Source organism: Dendrobates tinctorius, unplaced genomic scaffold, assembly GCF_039654945.1.
Source record: "Dendrobates tinctorius isolate UK_male_01 unplaced genomic scaffold, ASM3965494v1 ptg000162l, whole genome shotgun sequence".
NCBI classification, from domain to species: domain Eukaryota; kingdom Metazoa; phylum Chordata; class Amphibia; order Anura; family Dendrobatidae; genus Dendrobates; species Dendrobates tinctorius.
In genome coordinates, this window is record NW_027361829.1 from 74272198 (window position 1) to 74296960 (window position 24763).

Consider the following 24763-nt stretch of genomic DNA (forward strand, 5'->3'; position numbering starts at 1 on the left):
AAAACAAGCTATAAAAAAAAGGAGAATGGAATAAGAAGAAACTGCACTCCAAAAGCCTACTGATAGGGAATTTAGATTGTTAGTCCCAATGGGGACAGTGATAATTTATAGATCACGGTTTAAAAATAAATAACTAGATCTCGAATATGTGAATTATTTGTATAAGCTAAAGATTTAGATATGATGAACTAAACTATTGCTTAAAACAGAGCTACAACTTTGCTTTTAAAAGAGTACTTTATGGTACAGAGATGAGCAGAATAAAACACCCTCCAGCTCTCATATATTTCCTGAAACTGAAAAGGAAAAGAAAAACAAGTAGGGGAGAGCTTTATCATACTTTCCAGAAAAGGGAGGGGTGTTGGCTGGATGACAAAAAAAAAAAAAAAAAGCGCCTGTAAACATTTTTTTTTCCTGACCGACATTCTTATACTAGTCCACACACTACATAAAAGCCAGACTTTCTGCAATAGAGGTGAGTGCATGTTACGTCTTCACAGACTTTTCTTGATTTCTGTTTGTTGTGAACTCAACTGTGCCATTTTCTACCAAATCATAGAAACTAACTACTGAGAACATCTCTATTGCAGCTTTATGACTCACTTTAATATAAAAAAACGTGTGTTGCTGACTTGTATATGTAGTTTGGATTTCACTAATTATTATCTGGATAATTTATGACTAATTATGCAATGGTTATGATTAATATACAATAATCATAACTGCGAAAGTATACAAGAGACAGAGAAGAAGGTAAAGTGTCAGTTGTAAACTTTTCACTGTCTATAGCACAATCTGGTTGTAATTCCCATTTTCCTTGTGAAGAGCTTTACAGTCTTCTCTACAGGAGTTGCACTAACGTAACTTTCGGGAGGCTCAGCTGCACTTGATTTGTTGCTTTAATTCTGTCTAAGCCAACAAGTGGCTCATTGTGCTCAGATGGACAAAATCTGCAATAGACAAAGAAAAAAGCAAGGGGAAAAGAATCCTAGCGAAATCATATAGTCTATCTGATGAAGTCAATTCACAAGGCAAAATGTGCTTTAGGTACAAATCCATTATGGACTCCAGAATCTGAATTTGTAAGTCCATATTTTACTTTTAGATGGTCCATAAAATTCCTATATAATGTAAAATATTCACATTTTCTGCCAGAATATACAGGTGCAGCGCACAAAATTAGATCATCATCAAAAAAGTTAATTTCAGTTCTTCAATACAAAAAGTGAAACTCATATATTATATAGCATCATTACAAACAGAGTGATCTATTTCAAGTGTTTACTTCTGTTAATGTTGATGATTATGGCTTACAGCCAATGAAAACCCAAAAGTCATTATCTCAGTAAATTAGAATACTATATAACACCAGCTTGAAAAATGATTTTAAAATCTGAAATGTTGGCCTACTGAAATGTATGTTCAGTAAATGCACTCAATACTTGGTCGGGGCTCCTTTTGCATCTACACCAGCAGATGACTTGGCTCCTAAAACCATCACTGATTGTGGATATTTCACACTAGACTTTGTAAATCGAGGTCCCAGAGTCTGGAGGAAGAGTGGAGAGGAAAACAATCCAAACTGTTTGAGGTCTAGTGTGAAGTATCCACAATCAGTGATGGGTTGGGGAGCGAAGTCATCTGCTGGTGTAGGTCCACTGTGTTTTATCAAGACCAATTTCAGCGCGACCATCTACCGGGAAATTTTAGAGCACTTCATGCTTCCCTTTGCCGACAAGCTTTTTGGAGTTGGAAATTTCATTCTCTAGCAGGACTTGGCACCAAGTATTGAGTGCATTTACTGAACATACAGTTGTGGCCAAAAGTATTGACACCCCTGCAATTTTGTCAGATAATAATCAGTTTCTTCCTGAAAATGATTGCAAACACAAATTCTTTGGCATTATTATCTTCATTTAATTTGTCTTAAATGAAAAAACACAAAAGAGAATTTTGAGGTTGCGTTTGGCGCTGGTCGGCGCACCGTCAAAAGGACGCAGGCGCCGCCAAAATGCATACTGTGCACGGCCTGCGTCCTCAGTTATAAAGATAGGGGATGCATGACGCATGCAGCGTCATGCGCCTGGAGGCGGAGCTACCGGCGGAGGCGCGGCAGGGGCGGGGCTTAGCGGCGGCCGTGCACAGGCCGACGCTGCGGCCCTAAACGCAAATGTGAAACCGGCCTTATATTACATTTTTGTGTTTTCTCTCATGCGGGCACTCTGTTGCATACAGTACTAACTAGTGCAATCCATTGTTTAAATAAAGGTATTTTATATTATAACATTTTGTCAACATCTATTCTTCTGATCCATGCTCAGTGTCCTTCTTTTGGGTTTCTGACTTTTCATAGGCATAAAGTCCTTTAAAAGGCTAGGAAACCACAGACCCGTATGCCTCATTGGCACTGACGGCTGATCAAGATGGTCCACCGAGCTGTGATGCAGAGAATTTGCATGTTACTCTAACTTTACACACAATCTAGCGCTATTCCAACGACTAAAATAATAGGAAATAAGCCAATGCTACAATGTTAATTGATCTAACCAAAAGCAAAACACAAAACAAATATCCTGGAATAAAAAAGTAAAAAAATATTGCAAAAATTGCATGAAGGTAGTAATAATAGTAATAATAAGGGTATTTAGTTAACATAATTTTGATCAAAATAATGTAGAAGCCATCCCGCCACGTCACGGCAACCCTTGTGGGACAGTCCTAACTCTTGTATTTAAAACCTTTCCACTTGTCAAGTGACGTAAATGTGAACAAGGACAGAGGGACTGAACCACCAGTTCAATGTTAATTGATCTCTAGACAAGTTGAGGAATTGATGAAATACACTGTTAAATTCTTTTAATACACGTCTTATAGTAGAGGGGGTACAGGAAATTATATTTCTCTATTCTACAACTGTCCGCATGCCAAAATACATAAACTAATGCCACATAAAAAAAATGCTACGTGTTTAAAAAAACAAAATGTGGAATTGGTCATTTCAAGTAAACTAAACAGTAGAATTTAGCGTCAAGAAGCAGCTGCAAAAGCAAATATTATATGAGGGGTGAATACCAAAGAGCAAACCTGTGTGCTCATGGTAATATTACCCCTTAAATCCCTTCAAACATTAAGATAAGGGATTTAGAGTGTAAAAATTATACAGGCAGGAAGCCAAGTTTTTTCTTAGCTGAGTAAGGACGATATATCTAGCCTCTCTTATAACACTTCCGCAATTACGTCATTTATATGTTTGCACAAAGGATCACAGGACATGCATTATGTGTGGAAGAAATACAATTTTGACATTTGCATAGGAAAGGGTTCTTTACAGTTAAAGCAGTCTACTATACAGTGTCTTACCCCAACAGGTAGTAATGGCAGATAATGTGTTAGCTTATAAAAAAAGCTAGATTCTTAGAACAAAACCCAAGAAAAAAACATAAGCAAATATCCTGCAGTAAATAAACAGCAATAGCGCATGAAAATATAGGGTGCTTAGTTAACATAATTTTGATTAAAAAAAAAATGTAAAAGCCATCCCACCACGTCACGGTGACCCTATTGCGGACTGTCCTAACCTCTAGTATTAAAAGCTTACCATTTGTCAAGTGACGTACATGTGAATAAGGGCTGCGAAGGATTGAGACCCGGCTAATGGACAACCAGCCAAAAGGGAGGTCACATCTTTATTTGCACATAATAAACAAAAAAAAACCCACAACAACCTAAAAACCTAAAGACATGAACTGGAATATAAGTTTGTGTACATGCAGCATGTAGACGCATGAGCACACTGGCCATTATACAAATACTGTCTGTTTAGCGGCCAGTGTGAGCATGCGACTACCTGCACGCCAACTTAAATTCCAGTTCATTTCTTACCTACAAAACAAGCTGACTGGCTATGCATCACATTATTCCATGATTACACAACTAAATTGTGATATTGTGGTTTTCAATGATCAGCAAACTCATTGTGTCACAAACATGGATTTTACAGAACTGCTATTCCACTAAACAGCATGGCTAGGGCTGAACAGAAAAGTTAAGGTCATATGCATAGCACGTAATAGGAAACAGCGATTTCCTATAACACGTCCTTAACCCATGGAAGATTTTACAGTATCAAGCAGAAGCATACCAGATGGTCAACAATTCACAGACTCATTTTCTCCAGTTACGACCGCAGTTTCCATCTTCCATACATGTAGTTAGCCAATGCTTCCAGATTTCTATGTTCTACATAACCATGCTATCACATGGCCTCTTTTTTGCTTCCCTACCAGAGGTCATACATAGAAAGAATTGATTTTGGAACAAGTTTAATGTCCAAGGGTAAAAACCAAATTGATGAAAAATGTTAACTGGAACAAAACCAAAAGAAAGGCGTTACAGTATATGGGTGTGATTGTGCTGATCAATGGGAGGAATCATTGAACCCCATACAATATGCAGCACAATCACTTTTATAGCCACTGGTAAGCTGAATGAATCACTGCTTTTAAACAATGGATTTCAAAACCTGCAGTCCAACCTCTGGATCTGCAGTAAGAGGCCACATTACAGGAGGTCTGGTTATGAGAAAAAAAAAGTATAATTAATAAGATATGCTAATTAGATGCTTAGTGCACTCTAGGCGTGGCTAAAGTAGTTCATCACACTGTCCCATTTAATTTTATTTTTTATCCATCTCTGCCCTCCTGTTGCCCCTTTGACCACAGCTCTGGCGTTAATCAAGAAAGTGAGTAGAAATAGATGGAGAACCAGTAGGTGAGGAGGTGCCCAGACCTGCTCAACCATGCCAAGGAATCACCGAGCACTTCATGAGAATTTTTAAATAAAGAACTATTTCTAGCAAGTGTCACAACAGATTTTGACACCAAGGTACGATTTTTTTTTATCAGGGCTATGTCTGCTACAAGTTGCTGTGCTTGGTTTAATCAGTCATTTTGTGTAGACAAACTCCCTTTGAATAAGTCAAAAGACAAAAGTATGATTTGCAAAGAGCAACGTTTCTGAAATTCTTTAGTTCTGTAAAGCCCAGTAACAGACAGCCGAGGGGACAAAAAACAAACTGATGCTATTTTTTAAAGCAATGTATGTGACTCTATAAGATAACCCCTTCCAATTTGCCCTATTGGGGAATATGACTTGATAAAGAGTGTGGGAACTCACTTGTCACTTGGAACCATGAGATGTGACTACAAAGAGTCTCTTGCTCTGGTGAACTTCGTCACATATTACATACTCACGGTACTCAGCTGATCCCCTGGCCAGCTTCACGAGAAATTATGAAGTCCTGATGAAGAACTCTCCTCAATTTATTTTGTAAAATGTAGTTTGCTGGCCAGCTTAGAAGTCTGATAATTGGGAGTGAGCCTCCTTACTCATTTCCCAATTGGCCCATATACAGCAATTAGGCCCCAACAGCCTTGATCTTTTGAGTAGAGCCAGATAGTCCATCCTGAATTAAAGGTAGAGATGAGATAAAAAAGGCTTGGTGGGCCTTATTCCACCCATCCCTCCTCTTCTTACTGATGTATTAGACATATAGTTAAATAATTTAGTCATATCAGTTCTATTTAGGTAAGCAAAACTATATCTGCCCTACTCATCTTTCCTAAATGCTCAAGTCAGTTTAATACCACTGAGATACGTACATGTAAGTGGAATATTGTTTCTGTACACAGGAGCTATTCTCTACACTGCATGGACTCAATGATGATATGTACTTGTGTGGCACACTGGAAGGTCTCCATATTACCAATAGCCATAGTGTGAACTAAAGCAAGATCTCGCTCTCCAATTATTGGATTCTTTCTACCCAACTACTCGTGAGTATTTGTGAATATACTTGTTTCTCCCTACCATTGATAAAACAACTTATAGCTGCCTAGATTATGTGGATGGAAGTAGTAGAATATTCGCTGATGATCATAAAATAATCTTATTATGATACAGGTCAATTGTCTGCTGTTAGTTCTTCTCACTTATCATGCGAGTAGACATACAGTGGGTTCACAAAGTATTCAGACCCCTTTAAATTTTTCACTCTGTTTCATTGCAGTCATTTGGTAAATTCAAAAAAGTTCTTTTTCTCATTAATGTACACTCTGCACCCCATCTTGACTGAAAAAAAAAAAAAACAGAAATGTAGACATTTTTGCTATCTATTCTATTATTTCTAAACACTGTTTTTTTGGTGATTCCTTTGCATCTCCGTTCATACTGCACCCACACACACGATACACCATTTGAAAGGTAAATTTGCCCCCTTCAGCAACAAAATAGCCAAACAAGCCACACATCTACGATTTGATCACAAAATACAGTTTAAACATTAATTTTCATAAACCTGCAGTAAGGAAAAATGACCTGCAGGTGGCATCACGGTACCCCAAAGCACACTACCACAAAGCTGCTTACAGACATCACAAACACATCCAAACATTTGCCTTGGGGGCTTTCCAGTTTGCCGAACTGCTTGTCCAGCCTATTTTAGCAAAATTGGAGGATTGCACACTTCACTGCAGGTGAGGCACATATGCAAACACATTTGTAAAATTTGTAAACATGCACTGCCTATTGAATTGCACACTTTCTCCATTCATACTCCACCCACACAAACAAATGATACACCATTTGAAAGGTCAAATTACCTGCAGGTGGCATCACACTACCCCAAAGCTGCTTACAGACATCACAAACAAATCCAAACATTTGCCTTGGGGTCTTTCCAGCTTGCTCAAGTGCTTGTCTTGCCAAGCCTATTTCAAACACATTGGAGGATTGCACACTCCACTGCAGGTGAGTCACATATGCAAAAACATTTGTATACATGCACTGCTTTTTTTGTGATTACTTCGCCCCACACACACACAAATGGTGAGTCACATATGCAAACACATTTGTAACCATGCACTGCTTTTTTGCTGATTACTTCGCCCCACACACACAAATGATACACCATTTCAAATGTAAACTTGCTCCCTTCAGCAAGAAAAGAGCCAAACAAACCACACATTCACGATTTTATCACTAAATACAGTTTAAACATTCACTTTCATAAACCTGGAGAAAGACACAATGAATCATGCAAAAAAAGGACTACTAGAGAGTCATTTTGAGTCCTAAAGTAAATCATAATGCTCAATCATATGCCATAAAAGACCAAAGAAAATAGTCAAATAATTTTATTTCACAATACAAAATCACCAAAAATAGTTCACAAGTTATAAAATGTGAATAATACAAGAACAGGCGGGCAGCTTCAGAACCATATATGCAATGGTACACACAATGATTATGGGTCAACAAATTGTCTATTCATGATATGCATATAAATATCACAATAAAAGTGCATAGTGCATCATACCCAGAATAAGCAAAAAGTAGAGCAAAATGTATATCCATTAAGGTACAAATAAGGGGAATAGTATTCAAAATGCAAAAGCTTAATGTAAACCATCATAAAACAGAGCATTATGCAGCTTGTATCATCATTCACAAAGTGTGCCCATAAGGGAACCGCATAGCTCAAATGTAGATTGCCCTATTCCACTGTAAGACCTCAGTGATGCTTACCCATACTGTGTGCGCTACCAAAGCACAGGTGCCCCGAAGCGCGTTTCGCTGTGGGGGGCAGTGCTTATTCAGGGTATGATGCACTATGCACTTTTATTGTGATATTTATACGCATATCATGAATAGACAATTTGTTGACCCATAATCATTGTGTGTACCATTGCATATATGGCTATGAAGCTGCCCGCCTGTTCTTGTATTATTCACATTTTATAACTTGTGAACCATTTTTGGTGATTTTGTATTGTGAAATAAAATTATTTGACTATTTACTGTGGTCTTTTATGGCATATGATTGAGCATTATGAATTATTTTAGGACTCAAAATGATTCTCTAGTAGTCCTTTTTTGCATGATTCAGTATTCTTGAGAGTATCCTTTCAATAAGGAATATGTATCAGATAACCCAATTTTTCCTAAATGTATTTCTAGAAAGACACAATGACCTGCAGGTGGCACCTCAACTGGAAGACATTTTTGGCCTCTACTTATCAAACCAATTTATTGTATTACCAATCTACATACATAAATACCTGTCTGTGTTCATCATCTCATGAAATACATTTACATTTGCCCAGATTGCTTTTTCTGAAATTGCCTGCGCCCCCGACCAATGTGCAAAAATTTTGCATGGGCCAAGCTAATTTTTTAAAAAAAGAAAAACTGAAATATCACATGGTAATAAGTATTCAGACCCTTTAATCAGTATTTAGTAGAAGCACCCTTTTGAGCTAGTATAGCCATGAGTCTTCTTGGGAATGATGCAACAAGTTTTTAACACCTGGATTTGGTGACCCTCTGCCATTGTTCCTTGCAGATCCTCTCCAGTTCCATCAGGTTGGATGGTGAACGTTGGTGGACAGCCATTTTCAGGTCTCTCCAGAGATGCTTAATTGGGTTTAGGTAAGGGCTCTGGCTGGGCCAGTCAAAAATGGTCACAGAGTTGTTCTGAAGCCACTCCTTTGTTGTGTTAGCTGTGTGCTCAGGGTCATTGTCTTGTTGGAAGGTGAACCTTTGTACAAGTCTGAGGTCCAGAGCACTCTGGAAGAGGTTTTCATCCAGGATATCTCTGTACTTGGCCACATTCATGTTTCCTTCAATTGCAACCAGTCGTCCTGTCCCTGCAGCTGAAAAACACCCCATATAAGGTTGCTGCTACCACCATGTTTCACTGTTGGAATTGTATTGGGGAGGTGAGGAGCAGTGCCTGGTTTTCTCCACACATACCGCTTAGAATTATCACCAAAAAGTTCTATCTTCAACTCATCAGACCAGAGAATCTTATTTCTCATAGTCTGGGAGTCCTTCATGTGTTTTTTAGCAAACTCTATGCGGGCTTTCATATGTCTGGCACTGAGGAGAGGCTTCCGTCGGGCCACTCTGCCATAAAAACCCGACTGGTGGAGGGCTGCAGTGAATTGACTTTGTGGAACTTTCTCCCAGCTCCCTACTGTATCTGTGGAGCTCAGCCACAGTGATATTGGGGTTCTTCTTTACCTCTCTCACCAAGGCTCACCAAGGCTCTTCTGCCACGATTGCTTTCCATCAGTGTGTCATCCGTGTGTTTGTGTTTAGCATCAGTGTTTTTCCAGTATGGATAAAGGAGGATTTCAATTACAAAAGGTTCTCCTTTACTTTAATGTTATACACAAAGTCTGTGGATGCCATTTGTGGGAAGTATGTGTTTCTCATAGACTCAGACTTATATTGGCCCTTTTCATTCGTGCTGTCAGGGGAAAAAAAAAAAACAGACATATCTACATTTTACACACACACACGATGCGTGTAAAAACACGGACATGTGCATAGCAGCATAAATTATAATGGGTACGTGTGGCATTAGTAAAAAAAAAAAAAAAAAAAAAACAGATACCACACATACTTAAAACAGAAATGTGAAGGAGGCCTTAGACCACATTGGTTGTACGATAGATCTTTTATATTTTTCTATATGGTATTAAAAAGGTACATTAGCAATATCTAATGGAAGTGGTTTTTGAATGGCCTCAGAGTTTTATGTACTGGCAGATTGAGCTTTCTTATAAAGTAACTGGGCCAGAGATTTGTTTCATGCCTATGAATATATAGTGAAATTTTTCTGGCTGGAATTCGGTCGGGTTCAGTAGATTCCATTTTCAGTCCTTTTGTGGTCTCTGGGCAAAACGGATCATATATAGATAGTACACAGATCAATGGCAGCCTGTGTACTAATGTATGGACCGGAGGACCAGCAAACGGAGCAGCATGTAGAAATTATGGGCATGACTGGTGTGATTATTTCAGCAGTTACCTGAATCCAGCATAAGTGTATATTTTTTTATAATGCAGTGTTTAGGAAAAAATATGCATTTATCTCTTCTAGCAAGGAATCCGACACCCACATTGATTGCACTCTCCGTGGAGGGTGAGAAGTAAATGAGACCAAACTCCTGAAGCAATCATTGAACACTTATTTCTTTTTTTATTCTTTTTTTTTCTTTTCTTTTATTTAATTTATTTTTTCTTTTATTTTTTTTATTCTTTATGTAGTGTGATACATTTGATTATGGTAGTACTTTTTAAAACTTTAAGCATTCTCTATATGGATCATTTACAGGTTTTAATGTAAAAACGTAATAGGATTGCAGGGCTGTATTATCTAATCTGTTTTTCTCTACATTTGCCCATTTGCTTGATAATGGCTAGGGAGGTAAAAAACAGACAAGTCACAGATGTTGGTCTACTGATAACTATTCATAAGGCGTAGGGAACATCCTTTACAAGCTCTCTCCTCTCCATCATGGCCAGCTGCCAGCCCTACAAAACTATTGTCCACTCTGAAAAGACTTGAATACTCTATAAACTTTACCAACATTTTAAAGACCGTGACAAGACACATACCTAGAATAGAAACATTCTCCTTAAAAATGTGCTAATTCTCCGTTTTCCTTACTAGATGCAACAGAATGAATCGTCACATAACCGCCAACATAATGACAACCACCGAAAGTTATGAAGATTACAATCACACAGCTTTTGATTATGATAATTATGAAGAACTTTGCACGAAGCATGACATCCGGAGATTTGCTTCTGTTTTTCTTCCAGCATTCTACTCAGTGGCGTTTGTGCTGGGCATAGCTGGAAATTCCTTAGTGGTTGCCATTTATGCATATTATAAGAAAATGAAAACCAAGACTGATGTCTACCTGTTGAACCTAGCGGTGGCAGATCTGCTGCTGCTCTTCACCCTTCCCTTCTGGGCCGTTGATGCTTCCATTGGTTGGCAGTTTGGACATGCAATGTGCAAGATAACCTCTGCTTTGTACACGGTAAACTTCAGCTCAGGTATGCAGTTTCTGACTTGCATTAGTTTGGACCGGTACTTTGCAGTGCTTAGGGTGTCAACACATCAAAATTTCAAGAGAAGATGCTTGGCAATTTGCCTTTTTGTTTGGATCACTTCAGCGTTGCTGAGTATCCCCGACTTACAATTCAGTGACGTAAAGGAACACAATGGAAAGCATGCCTGCCTACCAACATATCCTAAAGAGTCTGTAAGACAGGTCACTGCCTTTATTCAGATCCTGGAAACCGTGTGCTGCTTTGTAATCCCTTTCATCATCATGCTGTTCTGCTATTCTGCCATGGCCAAAGTCCTTATAAAAACCCCAAACATTAAAAGATTTCGGTCACTGAAGGTCTTGTTGGCAGTGGTGGGGATTTTTCTTATCACTCAGCTGCCATACAATGCCATCAAATTCTGGAGAGCCATTGACATAGTATATGTTCTGATAACAAGTTGCCAGGCCAGCAAAACCATAGACTTAATGATGCAAGTGACAAGTAGCATGGCGTTATTTCACTGCTGCCTCAATCCGCTATTATACGCTTACATGGGAACCACATTTAAAACTTATGTTGCGAAAACAGTGAAGAAAGTTGGCTCTTGGAGAAGACAAAGATCGGAGAGTGCTGAAGAGTACGCCATGCATTCTGACAATCATGTGGAAGAAACAAACAGTTTTTCTATCTAATACTCTTAGAATAAAGTGTTTAGATAGACTTGTAGAACATATCAGTGACAAGAGTGGACTAAAATACAACTTGTTATTGTAAAAATGCCAGATTCATAATTCCACCATAATTTATACCATGCTGTGAGGAAGTCTATCCAGCAGTCATATAATACAGTATAAGCTAACAATATAACTAATTGAAAATTGTCTATATCTTTTAGTTAGCATATGATTTTGAGGTCACTAGGACAATATATAATGATTCCTCTCATTCTACACTTGTTTCAATCCTAGCCCAATTCAAATAACTAAAGCTATTAATACAAGACTCACTAGTATTGTTGGCTGGATACTGATACATAACTATTAGTGATGAGCGAACGTGCTCGGATAAGGTGCTATCCCACCACGCTCATGTGCCAACAGTATCTTCGGCATGCTTGAAAAATATGTTTTAGTCCTCACGGCTGCATGTCTTGTAGCTGTCCGACAACCGGAACACATGCAGGAATTGCCTGCTTGTTATACAATCCCTGCATGTGTTGCGGCTGGTGAACAGCAACGAGACATGCAGCCACGGGGACTTGACGATATATTTCGAGCACACCGAAGACAGTCCGTTAGCATACGAACATGCTCAGATAATACCTTATCAGAGCGCGTTCGCTCATCATTAATAATTATCATTTTGTAATCTAGACGAGTTTCTGTCGCCCACTTGGCAGAGGACAGTAGGATTCTACTGGCAACCAAACTCCAACGTTATAGACTTGTGCCAAGCCAAATAAATAGTCCCCCAACGAGTTGCTGTCAAATGGGCGGGTGAAGCACGTCAAGACTGCAAATTGATAATTCTATATACGTATTCAGCAATAAATTCAAGCGAGTCTGATATAACCAGTTTATTACGTAATTTAGTTGGGCAAGGTTAGGAATGAGTGGAATTTATAGAAATCATACTTCTTTCTACAAAGAGTTGCAAGCTCTAATTTAGTGGACTCAACTATTGGCGGCTGACAATTTTTAATTAAGCTGTAATTATTAGCAAACACTGTAGTATCAAACTGGTGGACACATTTGCTCTTTATAGCAGCCAATGGATAGGATTAATTATAAAATATAACTTTTATTATACAAATATAAAATCTGGAAAAGTGCAAGGTGCTCAAGTGAATAACGAACAACAGAACAATAGAAAGAGAAAAGCTGGTAAATGCAGCATCAATCACCAATTCTATTGCATCCTTTAGTCATATAGACCTTGATTGGATGTTATAAATTGATCCTGTATCAATAGACCGCCCTAGGGCATAAGGTATACACACATGGATATTATCCAAAATCACCACTATACCTTGAGACTGAATATTGCACCTTGCCCACACGGCCTTATAACAATGTCCTCCGGTGAGAATGAATAACCAAACATCAGGATAACTTCTGATCCGTATAAAGATTTGGCATATGAAACATTCACCTCACTATCCAGTATGCACCACACTCTGATTAGACAGACTTTTAGCCATATATTGCCTTAAAATGGTAGATAAATACCACAACCAGCTTATTCTAAACAACCTCACTGCAGGCTCTAGTTATAAGCATAATGCACAAATAATCATGACATCATAGTGCTTCATTTGTGTCACATTTGAGGTATTATATTAAGCATATCAAAGTGTATCCCCTCAATCTGGGTATTATATTTCACATATATGCTTGTAACCTCATTATTCCATTATATACCTCCTACTTAAATTAAAGGCATTTTTTCGACACAAATCTAGTGACATGCATAAAACAAGGAACGGTCTCACCGAGTTAGCAGGGTTATGTTCAGGTATGTTACCATCCCCATAAGTGGTGAACGCAATACCCCTTTCTGCCGACGTGTTTCGTTATGTCTCATCAGGGGAGTCGATTGGGGCCATAGTTACTGTGTATCACAGGTGGCCGTTTCATATCCAAACTGACATCATGTGTGGACTATTGATACAGGATCAATTTATAACATCCAATCAAGGTCTATATGACTAAAGGATGCAATAGAATTGGTGATTGATGAGATCCAAGATGGCCGCCGACATGAACAGACACACATAGAGGAGCTCCAAGACTGGGCTTATCAATCCACTCCATCCAGCTCAATCAGGGACCCCCACAAACAACAATTGGAACACACCTAAACTTAGGATCCCTGAAAGCCCATTATATTGGGATCTGGACTGTAAATTCTTGCCCAGGGGAGTCAAAGGTATTATAGCAGATGTGAGGTCTGCGGCCTACACCGACAGATGAGAGCCTGACCAAAAGTGATTGCTGACCCACAGCAGAATCCCTGCAGCTATCACAGAAGTTGAACAGTAGAAAGGAGCTCCCGGGGTGAGCTCACACAGACCCACCACGGGATGCACAAAGCCTGGCCAATGATCCCACCAGATGAACCCTACAGCAGATGGGACTACAAACATCCTCCTCTCGACCTTTCCTGAGGGAATCTGACTCACCCAGCCTGGCAGTGGATCCACAGCAGCACTTGACTGGTAGGTGCAGGCACTAGGGAGAGAGGGCAGTGCAGAACCAGTGAGGCCATAAACGCTGAGGGGTGAGAGGCAGGAGGCCAGGGAGTACTGGCAGACACACACAGGCTGGAAAGTCCTCAGCGCAAGCTGGAACTTTGGCGGCATCTTGTGGCCAAGAGAGGAAAACACACTATAAATTTATATTTGGTGTTTGTACACTACATATCCTTTTGATCATAACACCGAGGGATGAAAACTGAAAATTTGACTACAACTACATAGCCAGTTGTTGAGGTAAACTTCCAGAGGTCAGCGCTGAGCAGCGACTACTGCTTTTTCTTTTATAACGGCGCCTGCTTACACCTACATGTGTTTGGATAAATAACGGATAAAGCCCCCTTTTGTCAGGGCTCGCCTTCCGTATTGCGGTTGACCCGGGCCCAATTTGGGATATACCTTAGATAACAGGACTATGTAAGCTTCTTTAGCCATATCTTGGCTGTGGTATCCTCCCTCTCTCTCTCTCTCTGTGTATACCTCATGGCTGCATACTCTGCTCCACCATCCATGGATAAATTCGTAAATCAGGGTAGCTCCAAACCGGTCAAGATCAGAGCTCAGGTTGCCAAATCTCCTCCTAAAACATCTGACTCTAACACCACCATGTCTGAGGAATCCCTGCAAGCAATTGCTGCTTCTATTACAATGAAGCTCGTGCCGGTGATTGACGCCAGACTTCAATCTTTTCAGTCATCACTGGAATCAATCACATCACAGCTAACTGAACACAGCAATAAAATTTCAGTGGCAGAAGAGCGGATTTCTGACTTGGAGGACATGGTACAATCCTGTGTTACCCAGATAAAAAACAGAGACCACGAGATAGAGCAGCTTATCAATGCTCAGACATCTTCCACACACCAGGCGATACATAGTTGTTTCCAGCTCACCAACTGGTATATGAGAGAGCAGCTTGCCGGTAATATCCCTGTTAGACTGGATTGAAATTATGTTACGAAGTTATGGAGTTTGCCTGGGGGAGAGGGGCGGGGGGGTTATAGTTGAAAAAATGCCATCTAATGTTAATAATATTGCATAAATGTTCTTCTGTTATGTTATTGGGCATTATATGTATACTTTGTATTACAGTCAAATAAAGACGGTTTAAAAAAAAAAAAAAGAATTGGTGATTGATGCTGTATTTACCAGCTTTTCTCTTTCCTTTGTTCTGTTGTTCGTTATTCACTTGAGCACCTTGCACTTTTTCAGATTTTATATTTGTATAATAAAAGTTATAGTTTATAATTATTCCTATCATTGGCTGCTATAATAGTTTAAGAGGAGTGGATACACTAGTGCTATTCGTGGATACATTTGCTCACAGTATGGTGAAATTGGAAAATGGAATTTTTCATTAACAAAAAAGTTATATATTTTAGTCCACTCAAGTCAATGATGCATTTTAAAATTAGGCTCATAAGTATTTTGATGTTTTTGCATAGCAAATGTGTAAACTTGTAGAAAGCACAAGAAATCTATCATATCTGTTACAAATATACACTCACTGGCCACTTTATTAGGTACACCTGTCCAACTGTGTGTTAAGACTTAATTTCTAATCAGCCAATCACATGGCGGCAACTCAGTGCATTTAGGCATGTAGACATGGTCAAGACAATCTCCTGCAGTTCAAACCGAGCATCAGTATGGGGAAGAAAGGTGATTTGAGTGCCTTTGAACGTGGCATGATTGTTGGTGCCAGAAGGGCTGGTCTGAGTATTTCAGAAACTGCTGATCTACTGGGATTTTCACGCACAACCATCTCTAGGGTTTACAGAGAATGGTCCGAAAAAGAAAAAAAATCCAGTGAGCGGCAGTTCTGTGGCCGGAAATGCCTTGTTGATGCCAGAGGTCAGAGGAGAATGGGCATACTGGTTCGAGCTGATAGAAAGGCAACAGTGACTCAAATTGCCACCCGTTACAACCAAGGTAGGCAGAAGAGCATCTCTGAACGCACAGTGCGTCGAACTTTGAGGCAGATGGGCTACAGCAGCAGAAGACCACACTGGGTACCACTCCTCTCAGCTAAGAACAGGAAACTGAGGCTACAATTTGCACAAGCTCATCGAAATTGGACAGTAGAAGATTGGAAAAACGTTGCCTGGTCTGATGAGTCTCGATTTCTGCTGCGACATTCGGATGGTAGGGTCAGAATTTGGCGTAAACAACATGAAAGCATGGATCCATCCTGCCTTGTATCAACGGTTCAGGCTGGTGGTGGTGGTGTCATGGTGTGGGGAATTTTTTCTTGGCACTCTTTGGGCCCCTTGGTACCAATTGAGCATCATTGCAACGCCACAGCCTACCTGAGTATTGTTGCTGACCATGTCCATCCCTTTATGACCACAATGTACCCAACATCTGATGGCTACTTTCAGCAGGATAATGCGCCATGTCATAAAGCTCGAATCATCTCAGATTGGTTTCTTGAACATGACAATGAGTTCACTGTACTCAAATGGCCTCCTCAGTCACCAGATCTCAATCCAATAGAGCATCTTTGGGATGTGGTGGAACGGGAGATTCGCATCAGGGATGTGCAGCCGACAAATCTGCGCCAACTGTGTGATGCCATCATGTCAATATGGTCCAAAATCTCTGAGGAATGCTTCCAGCACCTTGTTGAATCTCTGCCACGAAGAATTGAGGCAGTTCTGAAGGCAAAAGGGGGTCCAACCCGTTACTAGCATGGTGTACCTAATAAAGTGGCCAGTGAGTGTACATGTCTATGTAAAATGCTGGGACAAAGTGTCATGCACAGTGTAGGACCTGACAGTAATACACTGAATACAGAAGGCATGAACCGTCCCCTACAGTCTCTGCATGAGGCATAACATAATATTAGGGTTTCCTGGAAAGTCATTTTAAAAGAGGTTTTGTAAAATATTTATATTGCATTTACATTAGCTGTAAGTAATGAACATTGATTTAGGAGTTCGACTTTGATGTAAATCTGAATGTACTGAACTGATGACTACATTAAAAACGCATTCCCAAAAGTCACATACGGTAACTATAATCACTCGTAACTGGGCACAGGAATAAGAAGCATCCAGAGGTCTCTGGAATTACATTGGCTGGTTAAAAAAAAAAAATCTCATATTTTGGCTTTCATTTCTGGCATTTATGTCCTAGTAAAATGGTTTCATCTTCTGATACAAATAAATAGCATTACACCACTACCATTATATGCACAAGGCTGCAGCACAATTGGCTGTATATATACAATTACATGTAGCAATGATTTCATAGTGTTACCCAAATGACATGGTGGTCACAAGGATGAGTACCCATAGAGATATGTATATGTAGAAGGTTTAATGTGCAACAGTCTTGGTTCCTCAAGTCATCACATGACTATTTACAGTTAGGTCCATATATATTTGGACAGAGACAACATTTTTCTAATTTTGGTTCGAGACATTACCACAATGAATTTTAAACAAAACAATTCTGATGCAGTTGAAGTTCAGACTTTCAGCTTTCATTTGAGGGTATCCACATTAAAATTGGATGAAGGGTTTAGGAGTTTCAGCTCCTTAACATGTGCCACCCTGTTTTTAAAGGGACCAAAAGTAATTGGACAATTGACTCCAAGGCTATTTCATGGACAGGTGTGGGAAATCCCTTCGTTATGTCACTCTCAATTAAGCAGATAAAAGGCCTGGAGTTGATTTGAGGTGTGGTGCTTGCATTTGGAAGGTTTTGCTGCGATATATACTGTATATACTGCGATTTTATTATCCTTGACCAAAATTTTAGCGTCCAAGATCAATTATAATTGCAATTCTGACTATACAAGGAAGTCGCATTGGAAAATCACTCTTAAGCCTCATTTAGATGTCCATTTTTTTCCACGTATGAGAGAAAAAAAAAAGAAAAGCATGGATTATTTTGATCAGGCCTTGATCAGTGTGGTCTGAATGCCGTCTATTTCTCTCGTATACGAGTCTTACACCCTGCCGCATTTCCTGCTTCCCGGCTCTTGCTACACACAGATGTCCTTGATAAAGACCGCTCTAGGTAAAAAAGCTGGACGTTTTGACTCCTTGCCAGATCAAAATAAATACCCACTATAGCAAGACCTACAAGTCCCATTTTCTTTTTTTGTGGTGCTAGTCTACTTTGATTAGTCTGGACCACGAGTAACTTCCTCGAGCACACTATAATTATAAAGGACAGTGCTGCTGGTCTCTCCTTCACTAGCCCATTCTATGAGAAATCAGCTTTTGTGTAAATGATGTTGGAGAGCTATTGTAGATCTGAAGCCTCTGTCACTCCAGCTCTATTGCCTGCCCAGTGCCGCCTCCTGCTTGACTGACGGCTCCTTTGCCTGAAGTCACACAGCATGAAGGCCGTCAGTCAAGTAGGAGGTGGCAGCTCCGAGCAAATACAAGGAGAACACACAAACTCCTTGCAGATGTTGTCATTTGTGGGATTTGAGCCCAGTATTGCAAGTCTACAGTGCTAACTACTAAGCCACCATGATGCCCAATGATCCAGTCACCAAACTATTAGAAGCTGGATTCATATATGAAGATGGATGAAAATAATTCATGTGATTTAGCAGGTGTGTGAAGCCCTCTTCCTGGTTTCCACTTAAACCCAGTGCACCAAGCTTTTAGATCATTAGTGTATTATGTAGAACAACATTTTTATATAATCCATTCTTCTGCAATAGATAATGTTCTATACAGTTGTCTGCAGTTTTGCTGAGATCGGATATTGAGCTTCTGACGGCTGACGTGCAGTATAACGTTCTATGTAGTGATCTGGCTGAACAGTACAGGCCAGCAGTCTCCGTCACAGCAGCAGCATTGAGTCTCCATTTTCTGTCTCATAGGAACATGTCAATTTCCTCTGAGCCGTGCGATGAGAGCGGCTCACAGTTGGTAATGGGCGTTGCTCTATCTCTGCACATAACCCATTTTCCACTGAAAAACCATCTACACATGCTCGGCCGGGGCAGTAGACTCCTACTACTGGACAAACTATATATCTTTAGTGGTCTCTAAGAGGAAAATTCTGTATTTTTGAAAAATGTTGTATTTTCCAAAGTTCCTATATATATATAGAGTGCATTTATTTGCAGGGGAAAACCCCATTTAAATGCCACACGTTGTAAATGTAGAGAGCTGGAAGCTGTTGGGCAGCTTACTTAATTTGAAATAATTTTCAAATTAAATATGGTATTTTCAAAACTTAGTAACTGGCATAAAATATAAAAATTCTTGATTGGAATACATTTGTCTCTGGTAACCGCCAGGTTAAAGATGCACCAAGTGAATCTTTGTCGTACATTACTCCAGCGAACTCTGCATCAAGACTGGCCGAAGCAATGTCAGTTTTAATGGCTTTGCCACTCTATTTTGAGACAAACTAGGCTAAAAAACAAACAATAAATCAATTACAAACTGAAGATAGTCGGTAAAGCCTACAAGAATGGGAGAGCTGTACATACTTGACTACTGTCCCATACAGAGGAACGTGAGCACATACTGGACAGATCTCATCAGTGTGCCTGTAAAACTAAATATTTTCCTTTAGCTTCTATCTCTGGGGAAAGCTAAAAAAGGAAGATTTATAACAGGAATGGAGATCCTACTAGCACACCGTAGAATTGCATGTAAAGTTTACAGTATGTGTCGGGAAGTATATAAGGAAAGCCAATGTGAAAGCCAAACAAGGGAAAGCCTAAACATTTACAACACAAATCCCCAAAGGAAATCGTTATCACTCGCATCTTCTACAAATCAGCAGGTAAGGGTTATAGAGCCAGGACATATGTATTTCTTGAGGGAACGTGCCTTAGTTATCTTGCCATGCAATGGCCAATCCTACTATATCAGATACCTCGTCAGACATAATTAGGGAAGAGACGCATAGGAGCAAGCAGCGGCTTGTATTTGTAGAATGTACAGTACATCAGCACCAAGGATCACTTCATATGCTCTAATTGACTGCCATACATCCACCTTTTGGTTCTTTGGCTGTTGGTTGAAAAGTCCAGGTTCCGGCCATACGTAAAGTTGTAATTTTGCAAAAGTTAGATAAGAAACTTGCCATTTCTGAAACTGAGTTTATTAGAGGGCGTGATGACGCCAAGACTGATTCTGACACTGCTGATAACAGAATGACAAATATCTAGCATGTTCTATCCAGTTTTGAATTTAGGACAGATCGGGTGGAGAGGATGGGTGTGCAGACATGAGCTCATCCTCAGGAATAAACACAAAGCGGATACACTTGAAAGTGACCATTTGGAGTGATATTAAGCTGTGAACCTTCAGGATAAAGAACTTAATAGTTCAAAGAGCAGGACAACTTAAAAGGGCTTGTACACTACTGGATAATCGATTTAGGACCCCAATTAAAATAAAAACCATGTACACTCATCCCAAGCAGTGGCGCTGTGCAAACAATGTCTGCTGTGTAAGGCGTGGGACTCGACATTGTTTTCTCATATGTCTGCTGAAGCCAATCAGCAGATCGTATGCATCTCATCAAGGTGGCAGTCCGATCTGAATTTGTCACCAGGTTGTTGCTGCTGCATCTGAGAGCAGCATAAGCAGGGACAGAGCTCGGACTCTAATGCAAGGTCACTTACTGGGTTTTTTTGCTGTAGCTTTGATAAATCACTGATTTATCTGCTTGCAGCTCTACTAGTCCTCTCAGTATATGAGCTCTGACGGTCCTCGCCATGCACCACTGATAGAAAGCTTTCAATCTGCGCAGTGCATAGATATGACAATCAATCGTGTAGGTAGGGTTAGACTGGACTGATCCTTGAGAGGACTTTGAGCATCACAAGATAAATTCTCTGCTGTATTAAAATATGGCTAGAAGCCCAGTAAGAGACCCTTGTTCCAACACATTCCATGTCACTATTTTATATGGCGTTGAGCTATGGAAGTATAATCATGACAATAAAATTCCCTTACAAGAAAAAATAAAAGCCTATAAGTTAGCATTGGAGTGAGGCCGAGCATGACATGACACCAGATCATTCTACACATACCTGATACTACATGTCCTTTCAGCAATTAAAATTAGGTTCTACTCACCACTGCTCCACCACTTCTTTCCATTGACGACGTAGCTGTCTCCATCCTTTTTGATGGTGCACTCCATGTTGGTGGCATCACTAGAAGCTACGTCAGGCTCTGGAAATGGAAAATATAATGATGGTCACTCTGTGTTCAATACAATAACTGTTCACAAATCCAAACCGCATTTGATCATGTTCTAAACAAAACTTTGGGGACAAAAACATTATGACCAACGCCACGCTGATCAATGGTTTAAAAAATACACTACAATTTATTGCAGTACTTTTCTCAGTGTCCATAGACGGAATACAAGGTACCCATGTGCCTTCTCTATAAGACTACTTGTTCCCATTCACCTTACCCTGATTATTGCTAAATGACTACAAAACAAGGAGAGGAGCATTTAGGGAGAGAGGATCAGGCCCTTACTATATGTGTAAGAGGCTATCAGACGAATATATAAAGAAAAATCAGACAGTTACCAGTACTCTGCTAAAATGAACATTCCTATATACCACACTGAGAAGAGTGGGATGTATTTTCAGCATATTACTAGTCAATGCAAAATCAGATCAATCAAAAAAATGGTAAAGGAAAATGTATGTGAGAGATTATAGTCCATACTGTTAGGTGGAAATCACCTAGAAGTCTGCCCATTTCAACACATAAGGCAGCACGTGCCCTTATACAGGCCACAATGTTGTAGAGTAGGCAGAATTGCATGCCAATCTCCAAATGTGTGCCATAATAGATTTAATATGGCAAATAGATGGAGTGTAATAATCGTGATGTCTGTTATGGGTTAGGAAGTGTGCTATAATGGGCTACTTAAAGAAGCACTTCTCCCATCAAAGTTTTTATCTGCTTGATATATTGCAGCCATCATATTATATAGCACTTTGTACTTACAATTGCTCATTTTGCCTTTTTTACCCAGTAAATTATTCTCTTTTCTTTGTGCAGAAACAGGAAGTCTCTTTTCCCTGCATTTCTCCTCCTCTACTCCTGACCCAGCTACTCCCCGATTCCCCGTCAGGGACTTTTGTAGTGGCTTATGAGTCATACAGCGAAAAATTGACCTCCTGTTTCTACATAGAGCTTAGAACGATTCAGCTAGTTAGTTTTTAATCATGTCGAGTCATATGCGTTATGGAAAACAGAAGAATTAACTGGGTAGTGTGATAAAACACTCCGGGATCGCCTTTGCTGGGGTCAAAGGTCATGTGCATTCAGCATGAAACTCAGGCGGAGAGCTGGGATTCGGGTGTAACTGACCCTGGGTCAGGTTTATTAACGGTGAAAGCAATGCAAAAGGAAATAAAACATAAAACAAATCCTTGCCTGTCCGGCACTAACTAAACAATGGACAACCTAACTACCAACTGGCGGGCTTCTCCCGTCCAGCCAAACCACAGTTGCAGTGGGCACTGCTTCCACTCACGTGTGTCTCTCACACAGACAGGCTCTCTGTGTTCCCAGGTTGAGACACTCACACAAGCACCTGGCATCCTTTTATATCCACCTCCCATTATTCATTAGCAAGCAGGTGCGATACTGACCAGACTAGGCCACATAGGAAAGGAATCTGGGCGAGATATACCTGCCCTCAACCACTATTCCCACATGATTCTCACATATCCCCCCCTTCTGCTCAGACCACTCCGGTCGAGCAATGACACCCGCCAAACAGTGCACTCGGGACAGGGCATCTGCATTTCCTATCTGTACCCCTGGGCGGTGCTCCACCGTAAAAGTGTAGGCCTGCAGGGCAAGGAACCACCGGGTCACCCGGCTATTCCGTTCCTTGTTCAAGTGCATCCACTTGAGAGGGGCATGGTCAGTGATCAGCCTGAACCTTCGGCCCACCAGGTAATATTTGAGGGCCACTAGAGCCCACTTAATGGCGAGGCACTCTTTTTCTACGACTGCATACCTTTGCTCGTGTTTATTCAGCTTCCTGCTGAGATAGAGGACTGGGTGTTCCACTCCGTCCCTCACTTGTGAGAGTACGGCCCCGATACCGGTATCAGAGGCATCAGTTTGTACCACAAACTCACTGCGGAAGTCCGGAGTCACCAGTACGGGCTGAGAGCAAAGTGCCCGTTTTAGGCGATGGAAGGCTTCTTCAGCCGCTAAACTCCATTTAATCATGACGGAGTCTTTCCCTTTTGTAAGATCCGTCAGGGGGGTAGCGATGGCTGCAAAATTGGGTATGAACCGGCGATAATAACCGGCGATCCCCAGGAAGGCTTGTACCTGCTTCTTGTTGACAGGTTGCGGCCAGTCCTGAACCGCCTGAATCTTATCAACCTGGGGTTTAACAACCCCCCTCCCAATTACATACCCCAAATACCGGGCTTCCTCTAGCCCAACGTGACATTTCTTGGGGTTCGCGGTTAGACCTGCCTCCCACAGGTCGTCAATCACAGCTTGTACTTTCTGGAGATGAGTCTCCCAGTCCAAGCTGTAAATGACAATGTCATCCAAATAGGCCGAAGCGTACTGCCTATGTGGCCTCAGGACTCGATCCATCAGTCTCTGGAAGGTCGCCGGTGCTCCGTGCAGTCCAAACGGCATATACACATACTGAAATAGACCTTCTGGGGTAGCAAATGCTGTCTTTTCTCTGGCAGCCTCTACCAGAGGGATCTGCCAATACCCCTTTGTTAGGTCTAGGGTCGTAATATACCGGGCTTTTCCTAACCGATCTATTAACTCGTCGACCCGGGGCATGGGGTAGGCATCAAATTTGGAGACCGCATTTAGTTTCCTGAAGTCATTGCAGAACCGGATGGTGCCGTCCGGTTTAGGAATTAGCACAATCGGGCTGGACCAAGCACTGTGTGATTCCTCAATGACACCTAACTCTAACATTGCCTTCACTTCTCGGGAAACGGCTTCACGGCGCGCTTCCGGGATTCGGTAGGGCTTTACGTGAACTGTGACACCAGGTTCCGTTACGATGTCATGTTTTATTAGCGTAGTCTGCCCGGGTTTTTCTGAGAAAAACTTTTGGTTGTGAAGTAGAAACTGCCGGACCTCAGTCTTTTGCCACTCCGAGAGAGTCTCTGCAACCCGTACCTCCGGTACGGTATGCGAGCAGACAGGACGGGCCAGCTCCTCTGACAAGGCAGACCGATCCTTCCAGGGCTTTATCAGATTCACATGATAAATCTGTTCAGGTTTCCGTTTACCTGCCTGGTATACTTTGTAGATTACTTCACCAACTCTTTCCTTGATCTCAAAGGGGCCCTGCCACTTTGCCAGGAACTTACTGTCCACCGTGGGGACCAGGATCAACACCCTATCTCTGGGTGCAAACGTACGGATCTTGGCGCCCCTATCATAGATTCTTTTTTGGGCTCCTTGAGCCTGTATCATGTGTTCTTTGACGAAAGGCATCACAGCCGCAATACGGTCCTGCATTTGTGTGACGTGATCTATCACTGTTTTAAACGGAGTGACTTGACCCTCCCAGGTTTCTTTTGCAACGTCTAACAGTCCGCGAGGACGTCGGGCGTACAATAACTCGAAAGGCGAGAATCCCGTG

The 24763-nt window shown here is 40.8% G+C and overlaps 2 protein-coding genes across 4 annotated transcripts in view; one reads left to right on the forward strand and one right to left on the reverse strand.

Annotated features, from left to right (window-relative positions):
- The window catches only part of ACAD11 (acyl-CoA dehydrogenase family member 11), a 126723-nt gene that overhangs the window by 26867 nt on the left and 75093 nt on the right, over nt 1–24763 (reverse strand). Inside the window, exon 13 of the mRNA XM_073550110.1 lies at nt 21229–21327. Within this exon, the coding sequence (XP_073406211.1) occupies nt 21229–21327 (99 nt within the window). The remainder of the gene's footprint in view (nt 1–21228; nt 21328–24763) is intronic.
- Nucleotides 404–17167, forward strand: ACKR4 (atypical chemokine receptor 4). 3 transcript variants are annotated; one of them, XM_073550111.1, is made up of 4 exons: nt 404–475; nt 5691–5834; nt 8402–8487; nt 10520–17167. In XM_073550111.1, exon 4 carries the CDS (start codon nt 10530–10532, stop codon nt 11598–11600), a length of 1071 nt encoding a protein of 356 aa, XP_073406212.1. In that variant the 5' UTR covers nt 404–475; nt 5691–5834; nt 8402–8487; nt 10520–10529; the 3' UTR covers nt 11601–17167. The 3 variants fall into 3 exon arrangements, with proteins under 3 accessions (XP_073406212.1, XP_073406214.1, XP_073406213.1); XM_073550112.1 differs by lacking the exon at nt 404–475 and adding an exon at nt 4556–4884; XM_073550113.1 differs by lacking the exon at nt 8402–8487.

Bases quoted from the DNA above. Each gene is read 5' to 3' on its own strand.
- ACKR4 (XM_073550111.1), top strand. From the start codon at position 10,530: ATGAATCGTCACATAACCGCCAACATAATGACAACCACCGAAAGTTAT.